The 27338-nt window shown below is 39.1% G+C and overlaps 1 protein-coding gene across 6 annotated transcripts in view; it reads right to left on the bottom strand.

Moving 5' to 3' along the window:
• Positions 1 to 27338, bottom strand: part of LOC100746746 — a 317300-nt gene that overhangs the window by 69386 nt on the left and 220576 nt on the right. For all 6 annotated transcript variants that reach the window (XM_012389182.3, XM_033322390.1, XM_024369668.2 and 3 more), the window contains one exon: positions 17182 to 17320. In XM_012389182.3, the coding sequence (XP_012244605.2) occupies positions 17182 to 17320 (139 nt within the window). The remainder of the gene's footprint in view (positions 1 to 17181; positions 17321 to 27338) is intronic.

Raw genomic sequence — 27338 nt, 5'->3', positions numbered from 1 at the left:
TCTCTCTCTCTCTCTCTCTCTCTCTCTCTCTCTCTCTCTCTCTCTCTCTCTCTCTCTCTCTCTCTCTCTCTCTCTCTCTCTCTCTCTCTCTCTCTCTCTCTCTCTCTCTCTCTCTCTCTCTCTCTCTCTCTCTCTCTCTCTCTCTCTCTCTCTCTCTCTCTCTCTCTCTCTCTCTCTCTCTCTCTCTCTCTCTCTCTCTCTCTCTCTCTCTCTCTCTCTCTCTCTCTCTCTCTCTCTCTCTCTCTCTCTCTCTCTCTCTCTCTCTCTCTCTCTCTCTCTCTCTCTCTCTCTCTCTCTCTCTCTCTCTCTCTCTCTCTCTCTCTCTCTGATTCCAATCCCGTGCAACATCACTATCCTCTCGTCAACCTCGAAACACCAAAACTCATACACCGACGACCTCGAAATCCCGGTACACCAAAAATTCCCTTATCCCAAAGATACAATTGCCGAATGGAACAGCGGAGGTCAGTGGGTGCAAACTGCTTCGGGAGAGTAGGCGCATCGCTGAGAACCACGGGAAGAAACACAGTGGAAATGCCGGGCAAGAGAAGCAGAGAAGAGACCAATGGCTGATGCATTGTTGCTTTTCCCTGGCGGTGTTTGCAGTGGCGCTGCATTGTTGCGCGCATCCCTCATCCTCCCTTTCATCCGGCACATGGCCAGTATACTCGTGGGAGCGGCGCACATCTCATATTAGCCGCTTAATTGTCTCTATTTGTCGAGGCTCTGGAGTCCGACAATTCGCCATTGAGCAGACTAGGCCTCGAGGCGAGAAGGGTCCATGAAGTTTGGTCCAGAGCTACATTGGCTCACGAAAGTATTTAGACGCTCGCAAAAGAAAACTTTTCTGCCTGTATCCTACGTGTTATACGAAGCGTTTTACTCGGAATCTGCTTACAGTAAAAATTCACGCACGCCTCTCGATCTTCGTCACGATTATTCGAAACTAGTTCCCACGAAGATTCGGAGAGTTGATGATAAAATTCTAGCCTGATGTTTCAATTATCGAAATTATAATTTCTCGAATATTCCTCACAGCCGGAGAAACATCGGATTGGGTACTGTCGAATTTCGTTTGCTCGTAATATCGATTGATGTCGAATTGAATTGATTACACTTTTATAAAATATTATTGACAAGCAATTTTAAGGAAATTTCAATAATTCGATATTCTCCTTTTTATTTCTTGATCTTCGTGCTCGTGCAACCTGGAATTAGTTTAATGGTGTTGTAGAGGGCTGATGTTTGATTTGGGTAGGGTCTCCGATGGGGTGTTTTTGATATTTCACACAGGAGTTTGATAGCTTCTGCTGGAAACTCGTACAGGTTGCGGGTGACGTGTTATGGAATATTTGAAGAGGCTGATTTTCGTTGGTCCCGCACAACTCGAATGTCTGTGCGATGTGATAAAAACTGTTAATTGAACAAGACGAAGCCGGTAAACTTTCTATTTGCTTTTTAATAATTCTAACAATTAACATAAATAAATTTGTAAACCCATCTTCGTCAATTCCTTTAAATTTTAAGATCGACCCAACCTTTCTTCTACTGTTCGGTGCAATTTTCCTATTTTTAAATTTACTATGTCTAATATATACTTTTTAATAAATTCTTAGCTAACTTGAGATTAACTTAACATCAAGAATCGAATCTCTTCGTCCGAAACAGTTTGGTAAGAACATTACACGATCCAAAGTTTCGTTATGCCGTTAGATTGTTCGTTGAACGTCGGACATCGAACAACCACGACGAAAAGAGTTCATTAACAATACAAAGTCTCTCCTCGGGATAATAACGCGAGCGTGGTCCTATTCGCTCGGTGATTGATGTTCTTTCTGTCGTGGTGCACAGGGATGAAAAAGTTATAACGCTTCAAAGCAACAGGTCAAACTACATTTAATTCACCGCAGTGCAGTGTCTCGTAAACTGGATAGCCCCTTCGAAGAAAATAATCCTTTAGAGCCGACTATTTTGCGACGCCTTCGCAATTTACCAGATACGTTGTCTCGAAACGAGCCGATTAAAACGTGGCTCGGTCCACGAGAGGGCTTTCGTATTTTCCGATTGAATGGGAAACGTGGTGTCTCACTACGTGGCTTTTCATCTCTGAGAAACCATGAATTTTTAAATAATTCGATTGCGGATAAATACTCGGTGACTCGCAAAGATATTCGGATGCTTGTATATGGCAAATTCTTCATTACCAATAGAACGAACGTTTAATATTAAATAAAATACGCATATTGGATTGAAATTGCCAAGATATAATGAACGCGATCGATCGCTCATCATCGAGCCATCGATTCGTCCTCTTCGAAACTGATTTCGCTCGTTAAACAATTCTACCCGTCTTCTTTACAAAACTTGAATTTTCTATCCGGCTATCAATTATCAAAACGAACGTTTGTTCCATTTCTTGCGGATGCCCGTTTTCTTCGGGGAATTTCCGCGACGAGAATAATCGTCCGTAACGGCAGACGGAACAACGAAGATAATTCGCCGAACTTTACCCTTCCACAAGCTTTTTTCTCGCGTCTATGATGAACCACCAGGGTTGGCAAGGAAACTGCCTGTAATTACCCTCACCCTCTGTGCACATTTTTCTACCTCGTAACAACGATATCTCTTTGGCCACAAGAAACTCGCCGCTGTACAGCGATAAACGCGATTACTAAATAGTTAGAGAAGAAATATAATAGTCCTCGTCCTTCGGTTCCTATTATATTTCGATATCGATCTTCAAGTAATAAAATAACGTTAATTCGATGGCTATTCGACATTTGGAAAAATCGTTTCAAGATCAATTCGTTCAATGGCGAGATGTCGATGGATGACGAATGCTCGACGAGACAGTTGATCGATTAGGTGGGTGTTTCGATGACCGAACTCGGTCGACCAGTTCACGTAAACCTCGATAACTCTCTGTTCCTCTTTTCCATGGCTGAATCCTCGGTAGTTCAGGTTCCTTTTATTTATTCATGCTCTGGTGACGACACGCGGCACCGCACGGCGGCCATTTTCATGGCTCAAAAGCGGACAAAGAAGAAGCGCGCGAGAGAAGAAATTAAGGTCGTGACCCGTGGTTGAAACTTTCAGCTGGCTCTCGCGATTCTCTACCTGCTCTTTAATCTCGCCCTATTCAAGGAACAGGCGCGCCGACAATTTATTTTAATCAGCCGACCAACCGGTTATATTCCCTTTCTACTCCTAATGTTCTCGTTTAATGGCTAGCTTAATTTTTATTTCTATCTAGCCCAATACTACGAGGATAACATCCGCGCCACGTAGATCGTGATCGTGATCGTGATTTAGATGATCGTACCGATTGCAAGCCTCGTTACTAATCGTTGGATCTTTAGAGTAGCGCTGGAAATCGAATCTGAATCGTTTTCGAAATTCTTAAGTTACTGGGATTGAAAATTTCAAGCTCTTGATACACGCAATTCTACATTACGGAAATTTGCGATTGTACAATTTTAAGATTTCGTATGGCGAATTTTGGAAATTTAGAATCTCAAACTGTCGAGATTGTAAACTGTTGTTTCAGACTCGTTCAATTATTATCGGGTTTTACTTGTTTAGATTGGCAGGTTTGCATAAAAATGGAATCTGGGTCAGTCTGAAAATTTCACACGTTGAACATTTCACAGGCCAGTTCTGGCTAAAATCCTCCAATTTAAAATCTTCAGCAAGAGCTAAAAATTACTTTCACGATATAGGTCGACCTATTCTTGGTAATACTAACCTGAAATAATTACCGACAAACGTCACCGAAGGATCGATAATGCTCAAATTTTTGTTAAACTGAAGATAAATTTATAAAAATTCATATTTTAGTAATAACTAATCTGGCGCGACTTGCGTTTGAAACGTAACTTTATAATTGAACGAGTATGAACTTCTATAATAAGTTATAGGAACATTGTCTAGGTAATAGGAGAAAAAAATATTCCGATAAAGTGAAGCGAGACTGTATAACTTTCGAAGGGGTGGTTTCTGGAATACTAAATGACACCGAATGGTTTTTGCAAGGTGGAGAAAAGTTTCTTTCGGTGAAGAATTTTTCATATAGGTAGACCACAGAGACACTGGTTTTAGCGGAGAATTAAATTTTTACGATCATGTACTCCCACTTTGCAACGTTATTATCAAGTTGGTTATAAAAGTCTCTAAATAATCTGCGCTAGAAACACATCTACCTCTGACAAATTTTGCTCCTATGTACATAGAATATGTGTCTTTCGAAAACCTAAATTCACTAAAATATTTACGTATAATAGTTATAATATAAATTGGTAACTTTAAAGGCACTGAACCAATTTACACGTCTAATGAATTAACAAATTTCTCACGATGACAATAATTCCTCCTACCTGTCTTAAACCAGAAATTAGATCATTTAAACAGTCAACTAAATCGTAAATTTCGAACAAAATCTTACTCCTGCAAGAACCAAGCTTCCCGCAATTTCCCCTAAAAAGCAGCAAAACTTTCAGTGTCCCCGTTTCCCCAATGAAACACCTTGGAGAACACGTTCAGCAGCATCACGAAAACGTTCGTGACGAAATTATCGAGACAGCCCGGCGCGTTTTCAGGCGATCCGCTTGTTCAGGCTCGCAAGTCTCGCCTCGTGCCGCGAGACAATGAACAATGGGACGAGCAGATTCGCATAGCTGAACGCCTCGGTGAGGATCCGCGAAAGATGGAATTCGAGGCGTTCGCTAGGCAGCCACAAAAGAGGGAGGAGCGGAAGAAGCTATTTACCAGCGGCGGCGTCGCGAGCCATCTACTCGGTGAGAAAGCACCGAGTTATAGGTTCTAGGGGTTGGAGGGGCCAGGAGACGGATAAGAAACGAGCGGTGAGATACAGAGTAACGACCGGCATGCTGAATCTGAGTTTCGATTTCTTTCTCTCGGAGAGATCCTTTAATTCTATCGCGATACTTCCGATCCTATCTTTATTCTGCTTTTTATTTAGTCTGCGTAGACTTGGAATAAAATGGTTGAAGAGATCAATCCTGGTGACTGGTGGATTGGTGAGAGTTGTCGGATGTAATAGTTGGATTTCAAACAATTTCGTGTTGTTTGACGGCGCTTAATGGCTATCGTTTCGAGATCACGTATTAGTCTTGATTATATCAACTGTCTGATTTTGAGAAAATCTTCAGAAATGTACGTTTTCGTAAGCTTGAAGATTTCCTGAATAATTCAATCTCTCATATCATTGGCGAACTGTTGGGCGTAACAGTTGGATTTCTCACAATTTGATCGTGTTTGATGAAGTTTGATAGCGTTCGATGACTGTTGTTTGAAGATGCCTGCGGAGGTCTATAAGTGTTGCGGGTTAGATCGTTGCAGTTTACACGGTGGTTCGCTTACTATCGTGTATTAATGTTTGTTATACTGTCTAATTTTTAGAAAATCATGAAAAATGTAATCTCTCGTAAGTTTGAAGACTTCGTCGACTGAGTTTCTCACAAATCTGTATCAGGTTTCTCGAACCCGAGATTCGTTGGTTCGTTATACTCAAAGCAAGCAAGAAATTCGCAGTTCATCCCTCAACGCGTCAAATTCCGGTCACCGAAAGCATTCAATGCTATCAGGATCTCATCTGGTCGACTGACAAATCCATAATAAAGTATATCCATCACGAGTCGGCGTCAGCCATCGCCATTACCCTTTCCAGAGTGGTAGGAGGCACGGTTGGAGGTCGAAATAATTCCCGGAAGTAACGCGCGTCGACGGACAGATAAACTTTCCCTCCAATTCGAATCCAATCAGCGGATCGTCTGTCGATCGCGTAGCTACGTCGTCGCCGAGGGGAAATCCAGGATATTATTCATGTGCCGGCGACATGTGGCCCCGTGGTCAATGCGGAGGCAATATAACTTTTTTTTCATCTTTCTCTTTCTCTCACTCTTTCTCATTTCGTCGAGTCCATATTCCGACATCGTTCGTACGGTTCCGCGGTCGGGTCTCTTGCGACACGACGGTTCTTTATTAGCTCCTATTTTTTGTTATAATGAAGGCGGGAAAATTTTTCATGCCGCGGCTCGAGGATTGAGACTCTGTGGCCGGAACGTTCCGAGCGTGGTGATGAGCTTCGGATTTGTGGATGAGCTTCTCTTGGTGAAACGAATTCTAGTCGATAGAGAAATTTCGTCAAAGTAAAATTGTTCGAATCTTGTATCTTTTTTTAATAATTATTGTTAAGAAAAGTGGTTTTAGTTTGCAGTCTTAGCTTTAGTAAGCTTCTTCGGACGAAGGAAATTCTGGTTGATGAAGTGATTTTGTAAAAGTAGAATTGTGCCAGTTTTATGCCTCTCTTTATTTCTTTAATAGTTATCGTTAGGAAACTGGTCGTAGTCGTGGTGAATTGCGTTGATTTAAACTTAATTTCTGATAATTCGAAGCTATATTTCAATCCAAACAATTAAATTTCCTTTAAAAAATATTGTTGTAACTGTAAAGTATAATTCGTTGCTTGCAGGAATATCATCTTGAGAATAAATTATTTTAAAATTCAGCCTTCATACGAATCACAAATTACGTGGATAATAGGGAATTTTACGTCCTCTTTGTATTGAAGAAATATGTATAACTCTGATTGGTCGATGAATACATTCATAGAATATATATAATAATTACACACAAGTACTTGTTGCATCGTATTTGTGTGTCACAAACTTCTATATTTTATTGATTTTCGTTTGCATAATTGCACTCGCAATTTCATAGTATTCGTTCGATTCTATATTGCTTTCATACGCAAAATAGATATGCAATTTGTCTCATAAATCAGAATTTGAATGGCAACTAGGAACTTTTCCCTCTGTCGCGTTGAAAAGCTGCACTTTTTATCGCTTGAAGCAACGTTATGATTTCCTCAAGAATACTTGGCAGAATATGCAGATCTATTCAAATACAAGACAGAGAAATTTTGCATTAAGCATCGCAATTTGCTCCTCGTAGGGGAATATCGTTTGCATAAATCACGCGTTGCGATTTTGGAAAACAAGTTCCGGCGTTCGATTAATTTCAACACCTCCTTCCTCTACTCGCCTGCGAGTTATGCTTCGAAACAATTTTTCCTCCTTTTTTTTTCTGCACACATTTTCATCGTTCCCCTCGTACAATACCGTTCCGAATTATTTTTCGATTCATTCGCGATTCGTCGATAAAACAAACTGCCGAAAGCTACTAAAATTGATTTATTTCGGTACACGTCTGGAAAAATATTCAAACGCGCCGCTGGAAATTTATCTAAAAATTATCCGACCTTCGTCTTTCCTTCGGACAATCAACTACCATTTTTCTGTACCGTTTTGTGCATCGTACTTTTATTCTCGAAATACAGCGGTGCGACAAAATCTATTTTCATTCGTTGTAAGAATATATCAGTCGTCGTTGTTAAAAGATGAATTATTACTTCGATACATTTTGTAACAGGTTAATTTTTTGACAGCAATAAAATTGCACAGACGATAAATGTAATATAAAAAACTCTTCATTTCCAGTTTCAATTTAAAATACATTTTTCCTGGTATAAAATAAAAAAACCATGCATATTAATTTATCGACAATGCTGGAATTTGCAAAGTGGAAAATAAAAACAGAATAATTAAACTTACACGTCACACCCTCGATATATCGAACTAAATTGGAAATATTTTCAGCGACCACGATAGCGCATCAAATTTCTGCCAACGAATAATAACACGAATTTTATATAAAGAATGAAAATAAAAGCTATCAGTCTCTGGAAAATGACAATTAGAATATACGAAGATCCAACATACACTATACAAGCAAATCGAAAAAGCAAATCGAAGATACAAAGCAAAATTTTTACTCTATAGTTTCGATTTAATTTATCGCGTAAAATCACTTTCTTCGTTGATTGAACAATGATTATTGGGACACACTGTGCAGTATAATTTATGAATTTTAAACGGCTATTTTATGGAAATCGGATGATTAAGCTGTTCGATGATTTCCAGCTGAAAACGACGCAATAATAAAGAAACAGGGAGGGGGAATAATAAAATTTTCGTAACAACGAGACACGCTATTGGTAACGAGGTGTTGCAAATAAATAAAAGAGATAAAAAAATATTAAAATGAAGCATTGTTTGAAAAAGGACCAGCGTAAATGCCGTTGTTTTGATATTCGAGCGAGTAAATTATTCGTTGATAGTAAATGTGGGTCTCGATAAATAATTTCTCTTATGCACGATAGAAATCGCGAATCGATGAAATTATTCCGTAGAAATCTGATAATTATTTTTTTCCCACCACTCGTTTAACAACGTGAATATGGCGCGCGATTTATTGTGTAATATTAATACGAAATTCTCTGTATTTATTGAAATACGTTCCATTAAATTTCAATCAATTTTTTTACACACACACATGCACGGATGGAATGCGTTTTTCATTAAAGTTCGGTGTATTCAGTTTCATTTTGGAATGCAAAGGACTCGAGTAGAATTTTAATGTTTTAATTATTTGGTAATTTCATTCCGTTTCGAAATTGTTTTTCGGATGCTTCCGTGAGATTTTTTCAATTTAATCCTGCAATAATCAAGCATCTTTCTACGAGTGTCATTTTTCTGTCATTCGTAATTAGTTCCGAAAATATCGTAACAATCGATTCGTCCAATTATTATACTTTTTAATTAGAGATTTTCTAAAGTGAAAGCTGGTTGTTAAAAAATGGCCATTTTTGCACCTCCTAACGAACAAACAATTCTCATAGGATATTTAAAGGCATTATAAATTTCTAAGTTTGTGGAACAGGCATTATGGAAATTTGAGGTCGTCAATTTTTGAGACCTGATATTTCAAGTTTTGGAAACTGGATGAAATATCATCTTGAGATTCCAAATGGTATTCTAAGCTCGTTCGGTGATTATTGGTTGTTACATGTTTAGCTTACTAAATTCGCATAAAAATGATCATCCGGGTCGATCTGAAAATTTCTCACGTTTAATATTTCACGATGAAAATTCTAATGGCTAATTCTAAACGATAAAAAAATTCTAAATTCTAATTCTAAAAGATAAAGTTCGTCGACCTAACAGAGAAGAAATCATCGAGCCAGGAATCACGTCCATGTCGGCCATTCTATTAGACGACACTGGCTCTGCTAAGTGTAACGTAATCTCGGTACCTGAGCATCGCGACGCCTCGTTAACGACGCCACGAGATAATCGATATCCACCTACGGAACAGAGCATCTATCGGATCGTGGCCGGAGCTTTTGAGACTGCGTTCGAGATGAATCGACCCTCGAGTGCTGGCAACTGATTTTAATGCCTACTTCGACCAAACCAACTGTGGACTGTGTAGAGTTACCTTTGCTTCTAAGACTTAGAATATTCAAACTTCGCTAACCAATAATACTGAATGTTACGAATACCTGTTGCTAGTTTCTTGTTTTATTAATAACAAACTACAGATTCGAATATCGTTGCTACCGTGAAGTGTTATGAATTTTCTAAATTTGATCATTTTTATAGAATTTTTAGATATCATTTAGTAATTTCGTTGTTAACAGCGATGGACTAGTTTTGTATTACTGCCATTGTGAATTTTGATGAATTTTCCAAATTTAATCGAGGTAAGAAGGTATGCGATTCTTTGTCAATTTTGAAAAATTAAAATCCACAAGAATTGTGACAAATGTAATTATCGTAAACCGTAAACCAAAAATGGCGTCGTAATTCGTAAAAATTTTTCTATAACGCAAATCATTCTTCTCCCTTCGATCGAATTACTTGGAAAAAGTAGACAGCGTATTCGATTATCAGCTGATAAATCTACGATCACGATATAAGTTTCAAATTTTCTAATGGTTTTTAGTTACATACGCGAACGCGACATTACTCGTCTAATGGACTGATATATCGCTGCTGCAAACGAATTTTAACCTTATTTTCACTGGAAAATGGAACAGAAATCCTTTTACTTGCGGCAACTTGCACTTGCGGCTCGTTCCCTGAGAAACGAGAAACTTCTTGGTGATTAAAATTAAACGGCAAAATTGGCCGGCCACCGAAAGGGGAGCAGGCAATCCCGAATTTTCTAAACGTTTTCCACCGATTCGATTCCGCGTCCCGGAAGTCCACTCGAACTCTGATTAACTCCCGGGCGCAATCAATTATCGAGTCGAGCTAACAAATCGTCGAGTTCCCAGGAAGTTTCGCCGTATTAAAATCTGATATCGAGTCGATGTTGCCGAACGACATCCTTCTCGCCGTGAAATTTTATTATTATCCTCATTTATCGTTATTTGTCAAATCACTGGAAAATATATGACCGACGTTCACCTTCGCGATCGTTATTTTTCTCGTACTTCGAACTCTGCAAACAGCACGCGTCGTGATTTATTTCTCCACGACACACTGATTTTTGTCAGAAATTATTTTCTAGTATTTTATTACGTCATGAACGATAACCTACTATGAATTTCGAGAGTAACTTTTTCTATCGTCGTGCGAATTATTAATATCAATAAATCGTTGTTCGAAGGAAATCAAGAAATAAAATGGATTATTAAATAGCGATTATTGCATACGTAAATTGTTACGATTACGTTCACGATTCCGTGTCTGTTTCAATCTTTGTATTTTTTCAATTTTCTGATCCTATTGTAACGTTGCTTGATATTACTAATCAGTAGAGTTTACTATTTATTATAGAACTAATTATAGTGTACGAAAGGTTGAATAGCCTGTAAAAGATAAAAATGCTGAAACGCTCAATTGTGCAATTACAGGGGCGACCACCCGCAGTCGAAATAATTTGAATTTGTTAAATCACGGCAATTGGTTTTTACATTGCACGGTATAGCGTCATCAAGTCATTGAGACAAGATTTTTCCTGGGTGGGTGGATAATTGGCAAATAGCCCTCTATTTCTCAATTATTCCGTATCAGCGGTGCTCACGCTGCGCCGCATTAGAAATAACGAGATTATTATCATTAACGTTCTGATTGGATTAATGGACCCTCGAAGTCGCCGTTCTGCCATTGCCTCTTTAAATGTTTACCGTTCGGTCCGTGAAAATGACGATCGCGATTGCGAATTAAACCAGCTCAGCCATTTCCCGTAACCTGATATTTGCTGACATAATAAAGAAGATATTATTAGGGGAATAACTGGTTTGTTCAAACAAAGTACTTTGATTTATTTTATTTAGTGTTTATCGTATATTTATATTTATCGATAGTTCTGTCGTATGAAAATGTGGTGGAAGAATTTTATTTCGAAGCTTTTATCGCGCTATTCTCAACTCTTATTACTATTATAACTTATTATTTTCAAACTTAAAATATTTGAATGTGTAAAATTGTGAAGAACTTTATCTTATTTTCGTGATTGTTTCGTCATGATTTAATTGTTTCAAGTTAAATGCACTAATGGTTTATTCGATATTCTATATTGTATATTAAATTTTGCATATAAAGTTTGTACATTCAACGCTATATTAAACGCATCTAATAGTTAAATGCACTAATAAGCAAGTACTATTGCCTACAGAATGGGCTACTTTTCCCCAAATAAGAATTCAACTTAGTTAATTCTGCCTACAAATTCAATTTGAACAAAGAAACTTAAGAAATTCGAGTACTTAGTAATAAGTGAATCGCTTTATCTCTTCTAAGCTTAAATACAAATACTAGATTTGCCCTTATCTTAGAATTTGTCAAGAATACGTATCAAATAAACATTCAATTGCTCTGTCCCCCACTAATATCAACCCCAAGTAGAAGTTCACCCTATTCGATTCATCCCTACGATCCATTTCACAGAAAAATTTCCCGCCCACAAAGCAGTCGTCAAAAAACTATATAAGACATTGAAACACATGTAAACACGAGACAGCGTAAGAAAATCAGGAAACCTAAAAAGCGCATTAACAAATCAATTAGAATGTCTGAAGGGAGTAGCCAAACGTTGAAGTAACCCCAGTGATCCGTAAGTTCGTTTGGCTGACCTCTTCCCATCGCTTTTTGCCGCTCGAATCAAAGAATCTTAATGGTAATGCCGTCGATTGGCCCATTTACCAGCTCCACCGTGCTCGGATTTCACCACGCGAAAGGACATCCCTTCGACCCTCCTTTCTCCAACCCCTCCATCTTCTTCTTCTTCTTCGTCGCTTCTCATCTTTTTTTTCTTCCTCTTGCTTTCTCTTTTTTTGCTTTCTCGCCAGGCCACGTTCTCGAAAAGAGGAGCTCACTGATTGGAAGGCTAATCACGCGCTACTCTCCATTACATTAATTAAAACTTAACTCTCAAGTTCGCCCGGTTACCAAGGCTATCTTGTCCGCCTGCAACATTCTCCGGCTCTTTCAAGCCGCGACGCTCGTTTTGTCCCCGTGTCAGTGGTTGTCAACTTTCGTCGAACGTTTGCGTGTCAATAAGGGGACAGCATGCTGGTTCGTTGAGTTATGGCACGGTTTCAGGGGCATTGTCGAGTTGCACGTTTCATCGAGTTTCATTCTCCAGGTTAGACATCGTGGCGTGGATCGCGGTGATCTAAGTTTGAAATTGATATCGGAACGTTCGGTTGAGAATGTCTAATACTCGAGTAGTCGCGAATGCGTTGTGCACTTTTCAGAAGAAACTATACATTTTGAATCATTGGACGAGGTAGTTGTATATTTGAGACAATTTCACAGATGGACTTTTCTGGTTTGTTAATATAGGAGATTTTTTTACTTTTTGGATTTCGTTCATTTTTGTATTTATGAATTTTCAATTTTCGAGTATCAAACTGAACATCTTTCAGGTTTCGATCGTATAAGGTCTCTTTCACGGAAAAATTTCTAGACACTGGAATTTGTTATGTTGCAAAATTTTTAGTATTTCGATCTCTGGATTTTTCAGATCTTTAAACGGTCCACTTTCTTCATGTTCGTTATTCCAGTTTTTTAATTCACCTAATATCGAATAATCGAGTTCCTTAATGTGCAAAGCTTCAACTAGTTGAATAATGCTCTTTAGTGCTTTTCAAATTTCCAAATTACTTTAATTTCCTATTACATTGGATTTCTTTAATTATTATTGAATTATCTAATAATGCAATTTCTCTTGCTGTCCAATTCCCTCGCAATAGTGATTATCCCACGTTCTAATTTTCTAATTATCAGAATTCCTAATCCGAATATTCCAGATCCTCGATTTCCTAATTTTCTAGTTCCCTAAATTTCCCAGCTCAGAGCCTCGGAAATACTAACAATTTCCTAATTTTTCATTTACCAAACTTTCTCAATTTTCGTACAAAAGCCTAATTTCCCTTCAGAAATTTAATACGCTCGTAAATTGTCCACTATTTCAGTAATAAACTATGATAAATTAATTTTATGGCGAGAAAAGTAACTGGAAAGTGAATTTGTCGCATTGTAGTAAATTTATACTGTTGCACCGAAGACGTATTTTCTCAACGCCATTAAGTATACGAGTGCATCGATCGATATTTCTACTTGAACGCCTGTCTGTCTCTAAACGCCCATTTCTACTGCTCGTCCCTTTACCAGATGTAAGATACTAATATAAACTACTTACGTTTCCTCTTGTGTAAATTTGAAACTAACGATTATTTAATATATTCTTAAATTAACAGTGCGTCAGCATTTTATCATTCTACTGCACTTCGTTATAAAATTAAGCTAAATGTTTTTAATGGAAAAGAAGAAAAAGAAAAAGATACTTGTAATGGATGAAATATTGGTATGAATGGAATTGTACAAAATTGGCTATGGAGGTACATGAAAAATTGCTTTTACAGTTTTAATATATCAGTTTTCCGGATTTCAATGAAATTTTCAATTTCTATATTTCTCATCTTCCTAAAAATTTGCTAATTACTCTTATTAAGATACCGTTGTCACCAGTCGTTTTACAGTCCTTAAAATCACGTTAGTTTAGGAATCTAAAAGACTATGACAGCTCGGTAAATTCGTGTCCTAATAATTTACAATATTTCCATTGCATTTCCAAATACGTCCTAAAATATAAATTTTATTTCGATCGCCCGTTAAAAACCAGGAATTAAATTAGACAAAGTAATTTCGAACAAACTTTCGTTCGATTCGTCGATGGAAAGAAAAAGTACAAAGGGGAACTAGGTAAAATCGAGCCTCGAGTATCGAACCGGAGAGACTGACGCTTCCGGTGCAACCCGTTGACCTTCCGCCACGCTTTTCGTGCGTTTTACACGGTCGACGCTCGACGAAACGTCAAAAATTAAGCGCCCCAACGCTGTACACGCGTTCTCTGCTCTAATCCTCGTGAAAGTTTTTCCCGCTTTGCTTTCTCGACGTTTTCAACTCGCAACGGGCGTTTATGATTTTTCCCCAAAGCTGTCCTAACACTGAGATTTACATTTCCTAGTACTTAGGTTAATTTCCCCCACTTAAGCATTATCGTACCGGTAACGTGATTCTTTGGTTTACAGAAAATCTGCTCTTTTCTCTTCGAACGTGTAACAGTCTTCTTGAAATAATTTTTCAGAATAACAGAGAGAAAATTATTTAATGCGATAAATTATTCTATATTCTATACTACACGATTTTCTATATATCTGACATTTTATACTATACATGCAACAGTGTGCGTTTTCTATATCTCCAATTTTACGAAAAATTCAAAATGCAGATAAAAATTTCTCAAGTAGAAAGACGGTGTGATAGAAAAACCTGTGAAACAGTGACCTACTTGAACGTAAGAGAGCTAAAACTTCGAACACCGAGACGCCGTAAAATCGAGGAATAAGATAGGCAAAAAGGAGAAAGAACTACGGAGAACAGGACCAAAGAACGACAAGGGAATTAAGATCCTGAGGAATTTCAGAAGAACCGCCATTTTGCTGGATTTTCGCGGTTCCCGACGATGGCTGATCCTTCGTCGTACGGCGCCATCTATTCCGGGACGACGAGTAACGATACCCGGCCAAATAGAATTTTCGCAAAGTGCACGAAATGATCTCGCTAACCTTCTCTTTCCCCTCATTCTTCTTCGGCGCGGATATTAAGGTCACTCAGGAATATAAGAATCTCACAGAGAGAGGGAAAAGATAAAACGAAACGGAATAAAGGATTCTCATCTTGGGTCGCGTCTTATCGTTGATTATACTACTTTGCCCCGGAGTTTCATCGTCCCGCAGCCTTCCAGGGTTTCACGCGCTAAGAGAGCAAATAAACGAAATTCTGATAAACAATTTCGAAATATTTTATTCGGGTCCGCCTCGAACCGCGACCGCAAACCGCGTTTCCGCCAACTTGAAATTTAAATGGCCAGAGAAATCAAAAGATATTTAATATCAAACGAAATGAAACGTAATACTAATGACGGAATAAAATGACAAAATCGTTTGGTGCTCAAGGGGCTGATTTTTATCGGCACTGACGGTGGGATCAATTATTGTGAGTTTGAAATTATATAAATGGCATTTTTATGTTTGAAATTATATAAAGAATTATTGCCTTTAACCAATTTTTAATTGCATTCGTAAAATCTTTCGTATTACGTGATATTTGTCATCTCGAAATTACAGAAACTAATTAAACTCGCTACTTCTTTTCAAATTTTAATTATAAATGTTATAAAAAAAGTTGCTCTTAACTAATTTCCTCCCTTCATCGAAGGAATTATATAATAGATACACAACAACTAAAAATACTCTTACTTTTTAAATTCCACTCCAATGTAAATGTGAGAAAAGCCTAAAAATTCTGAATTTGTAACATCTTCCTATTTTATGAACCCTTTTCTTTGAATTACGCCTTTTTAACTTTCTACGCTGTGAAATAGCGATCGCTGGGAAAAATTCTCTAGAATTTTCTGTATACGTTCCTCTTATACGTTCTTAAAAATTTCTCGGAATTCTCTGGTATCGAGTGAGGTTTTCTAATGTCTGAAGCGGAAATTCTCGTCTCTGGCCCGGAAGAAAAAGAAATTTCTATGCGAGGAGGAGGCACTCTTTCCCTGGCGGTAGCAGCTTATCGGTGATCGTCGCGGCTTAAAGGCGACGTTGAACGAAGCGCGCCCTGAGCTTCAACGCGATACCGGCGAGGACAGAAAGCGGCGACGCGCGTAGATACTGTCTGCTCGTACGACAGCGAACGCTCTCTCCGCGAAATTGGATCCTGGTCGTGGCGTAAGTTGCGGATAACGAGTGCTTGGATTTCGGGATTGGTGTATGTGGAATCGATAGTCGAACCGTGGAACCCACTCACTTCTCTACATTTCGCAACCAGATATTTTTCAATCAAATCCACTGGATTTTTCCGTATAGTGACGCGACGCGATATGTGGAACAATTTTGTGTAAGTTTTTTTTGTGTTAGTAATAGACATTTCGATTTACAAAGCATGCGACAACTTGCAAAATGACAAAAATTATACCGTTATACTTCTTCAAAGATTTTTAAACACATATAAAGAATTTCAAGTTCTTCGAGTTACGATTGTCTACAAAATTTGTATCCAATAAGTCAATGAAAAATGTTGCCTCCAAATGGACAACTTCGAAAATAGTTCTCATTGCTTGCAAATAAAGATCATCACAAGAAATATCACTATCAAATAAAGATGTTCCGTCAAACGTCTTCAAACTTCAGTCAATCCTCTTCAGCTCTTAATAAACCTTCAGTAAACCCAAATTACTCGTTTCCTGACGATAAAATATTAAAAGAATTTCGCGTTAAGATACAATACATCCTCAAACATTTTCAAATCTCATCCAACTTGAACTCCTAATAAACCTCCCCAGAGATACATCTCGTTACCTGACAGCAAAACATCCATCATAATATCGTGATACACACGAGTCCTTGGATCATCCCCTCCCAGTTAACCCGGAACCCTTCCGCCGCGGAATTTCGCCGGAGAAACGTTTTATACTGTGCTGTCGGTTGGCACGTCGCCTGGAGCGCTTTATCGGAGGGTCCGGCCAACGAAGGGTGCAGTTAATTAATAAAAGCTCGGTGGCAGAGGGTCGGGGGTGGTGTCGGGGGCTGACGCGGATAAAGGGACGCGAAATACGATCCGTGCATCGCTTCATATCGACGGCCGCCTGTCGATACCTAGCCAAACGTTCGTACACGCGCGTACACACACACACACACGAGGCAGACTATATCTCACTTGCAATTCAAACGAGAGAGAGACTCACGTGTCCTGAATGAGGAACTTGTCGTCTTTGGTCTCGATGCAGCGGCCCTTGCTGGTCATCATGGACCCGTTCACAGTCACTAGCCCCTCGATCCCCGATTGAAACCAATGGCCGTTCCACTGCGCCGGAAACTCGCAACCTGCAACACACACATGCCGAAATATACACACCTGGTCGGGGGAGTTTTACATTTTTTTCATATGGCCGACAGTCGATAAATAAAAGCGCGGGATATAATCTGGCCTCGAGAATATGCAAACAGGAGGACGAGATGGAAGAAGAGATGAAAGGACAGACTGTTACAGAGTGATAGGGTCTTCTGTGAGAGTGATTCGGAAGGTGGTTAAATATTGCGGGGTTTGGCTGCTTCTTTTTCTTCGTTTTTGTTGGCCAGTTTTCGTTTGCGTGTGGTATACAAGATCAGTTAGGTCATTGGGTTATCACTGTCACTACAACCGTCGATTTTTATGCATTTGTGAGAAATTGGAAGATGCGGAGATGTGTAGAATTCGGATAATACGCAAAACTAGTCAGTGAAAGAAATTCCTGTTTAGGTTTCATTTCTTTCACGATATTTCTAAAAGAATGAATCGCATAAATTTTTCTTATTTGAGAAATAAGCGTTGTCTGCTTGTTATGGTATGTTATGAGCATATGTATGAGAAGTTTCGTTTTGTCCAGTTTCGATCCTTGAATTTTTATGTCCTAATATCGTTTTCATCTCAACGCAGGAAAACACTTTTAACGTTTGAGGAAAAAATCTTCGTGTGTACAACTACTACTAAAGTAAGTGTATCAATAAGAACTAACGTGGCAATCATAAACTGACATCAAGATCAGAAAAAGGTATACATATATGATATTTTTTTCCTGTGATCCTCAAACGATATTTTCAAATCCTCGAAAATGGACGACGTTCAATCTGCGACTTCGAATTTCATTACAATATAATATTTCGCGGTGCGTTTATCAACAATAAAACATAATATCCAAACATAATGAAGTCGATTGTTCGTTCACGGGCTATTATACGGAGAATTAATACGGAATACGGTGAAACAAAGAGTTAATGCAACGAAATATTCTACACCATCCAATTTTTTTATTGTGTGTTATGCTATTTGCATTTCTAAGTAATGAGGTAAACATTTAAATACTGTAAAATGAATCTCTTCCAGCCATTCGCGGTTAATAAATTAATTGCCATTATTAATGTGCTGCCATAGAAAAAGCAAGAATAATAATTATTCTGAATATCTGCATATAATACATAATTGCATGTACTTTTCATATGCAGGAATAATTTAATGATATAAAATAATGTATACCGTGAGAAAATATTTTTCTTATTTTTACGATGAACCAACTATAAGAAGATTATTATGTCTCACTGTATGTAGCTACGATAATTTAAAAATAAAATCCCAATAATTCAATATCTCGCAAATCTTTTAATTGAAACACGTCTTGCAAAGAACAAACAAGTGTCCATGTAGTTTTTCATATTACATAAATATCAATTGAATAAATAATCCGCGCTATAGCCTTCATTAGGAGTCACGAAACGAAAATTATTAAAACGGAAGTCGTTACATCCTCCTGCCCTCGTCGACAGTACGAGGAATTATCCTTACCTCGCGGTGTCCTTTTAGGCTGGCTGCCGCCGAAAGGACCAGCGGAACGGTAATTAATTAGTAATTATATCAGAACGGAGGAAAAGCGGGCGCAGCGTCGAAACTCACCTCGATAACTTTGCTTTCTGACCTAACTCTAATTTCTGCTAATTATATCGTGGCCGTGTCTGCTTGCCTTCTCGCGACTTTCACCACTACCACGAGGACTATCGGGCGTGACAGCGGTAGTTTTACAGGGTTGGTTAGGTTAGTTACCTCTGCAGACTATCGTTTCCTTCTATTTCTTTTATGTGCTTTCTTTTAGGAGGGAACTGCCGTGCGATGGGGAGGGATCTTTATTCGTGGGTTGAAGTTGAAAGAGATTAGGGGTGAAACAGAAGGTTGTTTCGGGGGATTTTTATGGCGTGGATTGATCGGTTGCTACAGGATTAGGAATTGTTTATTGGATTTTGATTATCACGCTGCGTTCTGTTTTCGCGTTTAGGAAATTTTCTCGAATTATGTTAAAAGCAAATTCTGTTCAAGACTATTTGTATGGTGATTTCTGGCAGGTTATTGAATAACAATGATCGAAGCAATGCGGAAGAAATAATGTAAAGTTCGTAGAACAATAGTGTAGGAATTGGGAAATGTTTATTGACTTCCAATTATTTGTACGATTCATTAATATGCCTATTATACTACATTAATTTTCTTTCAACAATTCTGGCAACCTTCTTCGTACTTCTGTGTCGACTTTGTTCAACGTTTAAGGACTAACCGAAAATATTATTCATAACCCCAAGAAGATTAATAGCTAGTTCTATATATAGTATATACCGCCCTATGAAATTCAGATTTCAGAAAAACACGATTTCCATTTAACCTGGAAAAACCTTTCCTATATCTCAACGTTCTACAAAAACCAGTTCAATCATCGAAAAATCAGCCTTGCCGAAAAAGTGCCATTCACTCAATCTCCACCTCGAAGACAGTTCGAACGTCGAAAGAAACGACTCGAAAAAAGGCATAAAAACCTAGCGACATCGGAAGGGAGGGATAGCCGCGGAGATGCTCTCAAGAAAATACACGTCGTAAGAGCAGCGACGTTATAAAGCAATGACGATAATGGCCGTGGAAAGCGCGGCACGGTTCGCTGAACGCGAAAACCAAACCTTCCTCCTCATTCTGGGCGAGACGCATCTCCTAGTACATTTAAACAATTGCAGCGAATTTTCAGGCTGGCCATGGTCAATGAGTATCTAGAAGAATGAGAAATTCGCAAAGTATGACACGATTACCATATCTCTATCGACACTAAACTAACCTAACCTCACTCTGCAATTTCTATGTTAAACGTCTATTTTCTCATATCGTACTGGAAGAATCCAATCTCTTAAATCAGCTCTATCAACTCTATATCGTCACTCAGAATAAAAACTGGGTAAAAAAGAAAGACGTTTATGGATGTAATTGAACCTAAACTCGCTTTTCAACCTTAACTGGATTTCCATCTATATTTATGCGTGTGCATCGTCTATGCGGTCTATACATTTTTGCAAATGGTTCCCCATAAATGAGTAAAAATTCCCACAAATGTATAAAAACCCGTAATATAATTGTAACAAATTTCAGACAATTATACAGAATTACTGGGCATAAACAGGATTTTCGCAAACCTTGAAAGACAGAATGACCGAAATCAGTAGTTTCTAGCAAGAACAAAGATAATCCCATTGGAACATTCTCAGAATATTTCGGACATCTCGTTTGGCGACTGTCTTGTAAAAATGGAGAATCTCCTTAAGGAGATCGGATTATCCGGCAATCGATACCGTTTCCACAGTCGTGTTGTCTACTTGTAGCGAAGGATTACAAGTTGAAGACGTGGCGATTAAACATTGCTTTGTCCGTGCCGTGTTATTTTGCATTTAATAAGTCCGAGTGTTTCGAAATCCTGCCAGCCGGATGGAATCTCCTCACGATTTCTCGAAACGTAATCCAACCTTTTCCTTTTCTCTCTTGTCTGCCTTTGTGTTTCTCTGTTTCCGTCTACGCGTTTTTCTTAGCGCGATTACTTCGAGGTTATTGCACCAGTCGGAACACCGGGAATGTAGTTCTCGAATGGTGGTAAGCGTGCATCAAGACGATTCAAGGAATGGAGGTTTTGGACTGGTTCTGTGGTCTGTTCTGAGTTCTGCGAGAGCTGGGACGAGGAAATATGGGGATGGGTGAAATTGTTCGGCCTCGGATGAATTTTTAGAGATGCCGAAGCGTCGTTTGATGCTTTCGCAAGTTGCAAGGCGATTAGGATAGATATATCTGGGCTGGGATGTTGAGGTTAGGACGCCGAGAGAAATGAATTTACTAAAACGATGGTCAGGTATTTTTGTTAAGCGAAAAGTGGTTAAATATATAATACAATACCAAATTGTCTCTCTAAAAGTAAAGACAAAATGTCGAATAAAAGAGAACCATACGATTAATGAAACTTGGATTCCCTTTACCCCCCACTTTAGATTCATTCTACGAAATGGTGTTCAGGAAACTCATCCTACAACAGAGCTGCTTTAATCCTCTCTTATTTCCCCATAATTGTTTGCCCGTGGTGCGTTCTTTATGGCGAGGATCACGACACGCACGTTGACAGTGCGTGTTTCGTAGTTTTTAAAACGAATTGCTCCCCGTTGAACAGATGTACCGAGTGTCCTGTAATTGCCAGACCCAGAGGGCTCGTAAAGTCGTAGGCGGTGCATGCGACCCAATGTTTTGCGTCGAGAAGTTAGGTTAGGACATTCCTGGAAGATGTTACGAGCTGCTTGTTAATTTTCGGCACGTGATACGATCGTCTTTTTCGCAGAAATTGACCCCCTCTGAATAGAGTTTAATGAAAGGGTATTCGTTGATTTCCTGATCAGCGTAAAGCACAATACCTACGAGTCTCGAAACAAGTAATTGGAAGGGATAATATTTTACGCTCCTTGTAATTTTAATCGAAGGTTAATGATTCTAGGGTTTTGAAATTTTTTATTATACTCGCGTACAAAAGTTCCCTTAAGAAAATTTATACGCTAATATAACTACCAAACACCATCCAGATCCTATCAAAATCTGTTCAGAATCCGCAAAAAACTACCACAGTGAATGCACAGGGAATCTATTTTACCGATCCAACGGCAATCTTCCACTAGTCTAACTTTCTTCATATTAAAACACAGTGGAGTCTGGTGCAGCCCGTAAATCACTGCTGGAAAGCATGGAGAAGGTTGCCGGAGCATGTGGCAGCGAGTCGCCAGACGAATCAATCGCTCGTCAGAGGGCTTAAAAAATAGATTATCGAAGGTGGTCCAGTCTGGAAATTACCGGAACTCCGGCAAACGATTGGAAACTCTACCGACCAACGATTTCCAGATTAGGGCTCCATTTACGCGGCAGGTTAATTCGATTTTTATGTAGCGAGACCGTAGAAGCGTCTCCGCGCGGGGGTGGATGATCGAGGTTTCAGCCCGGGGAATAACTTGATTAAAATAATCTATCACCCTGGCGGGTGACAAGGGTGATTGGCTATCCGAGTTAAATATGATGGAGCGGCCACTTTTCCATACACGTACACATCGACACCGTACAATCGGAGACCTGGTGACCACCCCTTTCCCTGGTCTCGCGCTATCTTCCTCTATCGTGTCGTCTCTCAGTATCGACAGAGGCAAATTGATTGGTAATATGTGGCCACTGGCCGTCCGCCTATCTCCGTGACATTTACCAACGGAAATGCCTCGTTTTTCCGATATCCGAACCCGAAAGAGCCGTTGAAAGGGCTTTTACTGGAGGAAATGAATATTACACCGGTGTAGCTGGCGTAACTGGCCAACGGGAACCCGGGTTCTGATATTACAGTCGCCCCGCTGCAACGAGAGACTAGCGGCAGTCAACAGCTCCGGCCTCTAGATCAACCTGAACGTATGAGATTCGAGATCTGGAGAGACGCGTGTTTCCCTGCGATGTCGTTGCGAGGCTATGGCCCGTTTGATCTGTAATCGACACCGGTTTCCTTGGAAATTCTGCTTCGATAGGTTGATTCATTCAGAGGAATATTTTTTTAAAATGGAGTCGAAGAGTAAAAGCAACGATGGTTGGACGAAGGATGGCAACAGTAAGTGTATGTGACTGGATCGTTTTGCCGAATTTACATGATGAGAAGTTAAGAGAGAATGAGATCAGAGGGGGAATCGTGAATTATTTTAGAGATGTCTGATATTTTCTTAGCGGAGATGATACGATTCGTTCGATGAACAATGCGCAGAATTATTAACGAGGATGATGCGATATGACAAACAATACGAATATTATCCGGCTTATCATGAATGGATTACTCTGTTAAAGTCACATCATAAGAAGTTATTAGAGGGACGCATCAAGAGGAATATGATGAATTACTTTATACGCGTGTATGTCACTGTCGCGGCAAACGAGCGGCACGATATTCGCCGTGTAACGTGAACCACGTGGTCAGTTAGCCGGAAGCATACGGCCCGATCGATTCTGAACGATGGACGGGCGCGTTAAGAGGGTCGAGCCCCCAACATTGTCACGAGCATCTCAACGGGGATGATTGGCACGTTCATCTTTGATACGTCGGCCCGTCGATCGAATTCAGACACGCCACCTAATTCCTATATATCTGTATCCGACGCTGTCACTCATACTGTTTTCCACGTTCTGTGGATCTGTCGCGCTGCCTCGCGCTCCAAGCCTCCACCGGTGAACTCTGAACTGCACTTGGTCCGCGGAACTCACAATTAGCTAATGATCCCGGCTCTTGCACCATTCGTCACTCTGGAAAGCGCGTGTTTTCAGATTCACGGCAGACCCTTTTTCGCGATGGAGGAATTGCCTCGCCTGGTTCTCTCTCTTCAGTTTTTTCTTTCCTCCCCCTTTTTACCGTCGATAGAATACGTCAGGGTGGAATATAGGTCGCGTGAGAAGCCGTGTTTCGGTTTCAACGATGGAACCAAGTGGTCCGTGGCGTCGTGTTTTAATTTGGCAGAATTTTTTGTCTACCTCTGTACTTGAGTTTCTTTCGGCAATAGTCTAACGCTTCGACACGCGGCTGCCTCTTTCTCGGTATTTCGGTGATTCAAAGAAGATCTTTGCCTTCGTCGATTGCGGACAGCTCTTCAATTTTTTAAATACGCGTGTAACACCTTGTGGTCGTCTGTTGATTCAAAAATCGATTCGATCCGTTTCTTTCCTCTTTCATTCGTTGTATTTTACATTCTTAAGAATCACAAGCGATAGAAATATTTTGTAACTTTGATTTTTAACTTGACGGAATTTTTTAATTCCTGTTTTTGTAGTTTTTTTCAATAATATCTGCACCTGTCGATGTGTGTTTTGAAGGAAATTTCAGGGCAATAAATGCTTGCTGCTGCACTTTTTCTTCCTTTTATTCTCCAAATCATCGTGTTATATTTTACTCTAGAAATGACTTAGTTATATATTTCATTCGAGTTATTTGCTGGAAAGGGCGGATATACGTAAGCTAATGAAAATTGCTGTTTCAACTTCGTTTAAACCTGTTTTAAACCTTTTAACGTCCGGGTCTAAAACTGCAGTATAAAATAGTTAAATTAGAAGACCGCTTGTTTAACGGTTCAAACTTTGTTTAACTCGAAACCCACTTTCTTTCATTATCCATATTCTTTACGTTTCTCCAAATATTTAAACATCATTTTCGTGTATAATTTAACAGAAGGGGAGGAAGAACACCGTCATCCAAGTAATTATTTCACGTTTTCAAAGCCCCAAAGAATTTCATTAAAACGTTGATTCATTATAGCTCGATATATGGTATCGCCCCAATAACGGACGTTGATAACACAGAAAAATTAAAAACGAGTTCAAATATTCGTTCCACCTCCTGTATCAATTTCACCAAAAAGTGGAACATTCATTACGTATCTGTAATTCGTACTAACGAACAATAAAATCCTTTTATTTATCGCAACGGGCATATACAGAATCGAAGCTAACCTAACAGTACAAAACACTTTTCCATCGTTCTATGATTTAACGTAGGATTTTTATTTGTTTAGAATATTTTAGAATATTTGAGAAAATATTGTGCAAGTTTGTCAGAATGCGATGTATGATTCAAAAACATTTTCAAATAAACAATTTATGAAACAAACAGGGAGACAAAATAAAAATTATTTGACAAGTCTTTTCAGAGATTTACAACATTGCTGTATTTTCCATTAACTTACATTTTATTCTTCTTGTCCCTCTAAAATTCTTCTAAAACGCAGAAAACTTTCGCTCAATCAACAAACTATCTCTTCCCTCATATCCATACCACCAAATCGAAAGAAGACGCGATCACAGTGCGTATAATTCATTGGAAAAGAAAACCATACGTTCGTCAACGCAACGACCATGGAACACGCCCATGGAAAAAAGGGGAAAAGGGAAAAAGCAGGCCGATCGGCGTGTTTACAAAGTAATTACATAGCCATCGGCACACACCGTTCAACAGACGCGCAAACAGCCCCAAATGGATTTTCCATGGGTGCAAAAACGCGAGGCAAAAATCCCGCATCCGCTTCGAATCGCGCGTTCAACTATTTAATCTGTACACACGATACGACCTAGAAAAAGCCAACGCAGCTTTCAAACTCGAAACCGAGGAACTATGTATCGATTTGGGAAAATAAGGCACCCTGGAGTTTCTCCCCATCGAATTAGAGCAACGTACAAAAATTTCACTTTTCACGTTTGTCAACGTATACAGAGACTTTGTAGTTGCCCAAAGCTCGGTACGCTGTTCAGCGATCCAAAAATTGTCGTTTTCCACGATTTTCGAACGAAACATCTTCTTCCCAGCCTTTTGGCGATTTCAAAATTTTTATTCAGAAAAAAATGTTCTCTCCACTTTTAGCTATTTCATACCAGGATATTCCACTTTAATAGTAAAGCGACAAAGAACTAAAGAACATAAAGAAATATATATTTGTCACATCTTCTCTTCGATCTGCTTGTCTATTGGTCCTATGAAATCAATTTTATCGTGTCATAGTAATAAATTAATAATGCAGAATACAATGTTATTTTTTACTTGTGATTTTGTGATTACGATAAATTACGTTCTATCAGAAACCAGCAAGTGTTTTACTTTACTTTCGTGCAACGATGTATGTAAGGGAGGGAAGTTTTTCGTTTACAGAGAAACTGAAGTCTGGCATTTTCTAAATTGAGATAGAGAAGCGCCGTGACGATTTCGTAGCTTTCCTTCTTCGTTTCTTCGCGTCTCGTACTCGCTGAGCGAAACTCACCCCTCGCGAGATGCTTTCTTCCCTATTCCGGTACTCCACGCGCTACCGATCCGATTTCTTTCGTCGGAAATTAAATACACAGCCGAGCATCCCTTCTCTGGTAACCACACCCTGCTACTTGTTGAGGCTGCGTCTAAGAAATGTTTATTTCGTCGGATGGAATACGTGGCGAGCCACGATTCATGCACAAGGTCTACTTTCGAATGAAAATATTTTAGTCGATTTCAGTCCAATAACAATAGAAAAATTGTGATAAATTGTACGAGTCTGCTTATATTCTATGTCAGAAAACAAATTTTCCACTAAATTCATAAAAATGCAAAGATAAAAACCACATAAATCGTGCAGATTCTATAGGTCATCCAAAAATCTCTTTGTAAAAGCAAACGTAATGCAATTTACGAATATATTTAGCGAAAGATCAATATAGACAGAAAGATCAGGAATAGACATCCTAAATATGTAAAAAGTGACTCGCAGCACATTTTAGCGCAGCGTATTGAAGATTCTGTTGTACTGTTATTCAAGATTCGTGAAAATATCGTCATTTTAAAATGGGAAACTATTTTCGTAAATATTAGAAACCATATTGCCTCTCTGCTTACTAATTTCTTTTTGATTCAAAGCAAAGTCGAGGATTAATATCCCAAGACTCTTTCAGACTTCACTCCTCCCATCGAGTCTCTCTTATTTGAATATAGACGAGGGTTAATTTTCCTGTCTTTCCATTGAAACAAGTCATTTTAGTAAACGAGATTATAACAGTGCAATTACTCGGGCCAAGCCTTTCCTAACAATAAGAAAAGGATCTTCAAAAACTTCAAATTCGATTCCAAACCTGATTCGACGAAGAGAACTATTTTACAGGAACCAGCAATTATCGAGCCATCAGGCTCGAAACAACGCCGCGACACTAATTAAAACGCCAAAAGGAAGGCCACGCTTTGACAAACAACGTACCCAACCCCCTTTCAGGTTCATTAAACGTTCCGCCATTTAGCAGCAATGCCGAGGAATTTATTAGACCAGCCAGCCTCGATCGTCTGGCTCGATGGAAAAACGAGAACGGCTAATTATTTGCCCTCCCTTGGCCCCTTGTCGATCGTGTCACGCACAAACCACCCCCTAGACCCTTCACCATTTCTCTGTTCACCAACTCACGCGCGAATTTTGCGGAAATAATAAGGCTTCGGGCGATTTTCCTTTGCCACAT

This window comes from Bombus impatiens, unplaced genomic scaffold (assembly GCF_000188095.3).
Source record: "Bombus impatiens unplaced genomic scaffold, BIMP_2.2 scf_0637, whole genome shotgun sequence".
Lineage (NCBI taxonomy): Eukaryota > Metazoa > Arthropoda > Insecta > Hymenoptera > Apidae > Bombus > Bombus impatiens.
This window is presented reverse-complemented; position numbering and strand designations above follow the sequence as displayed.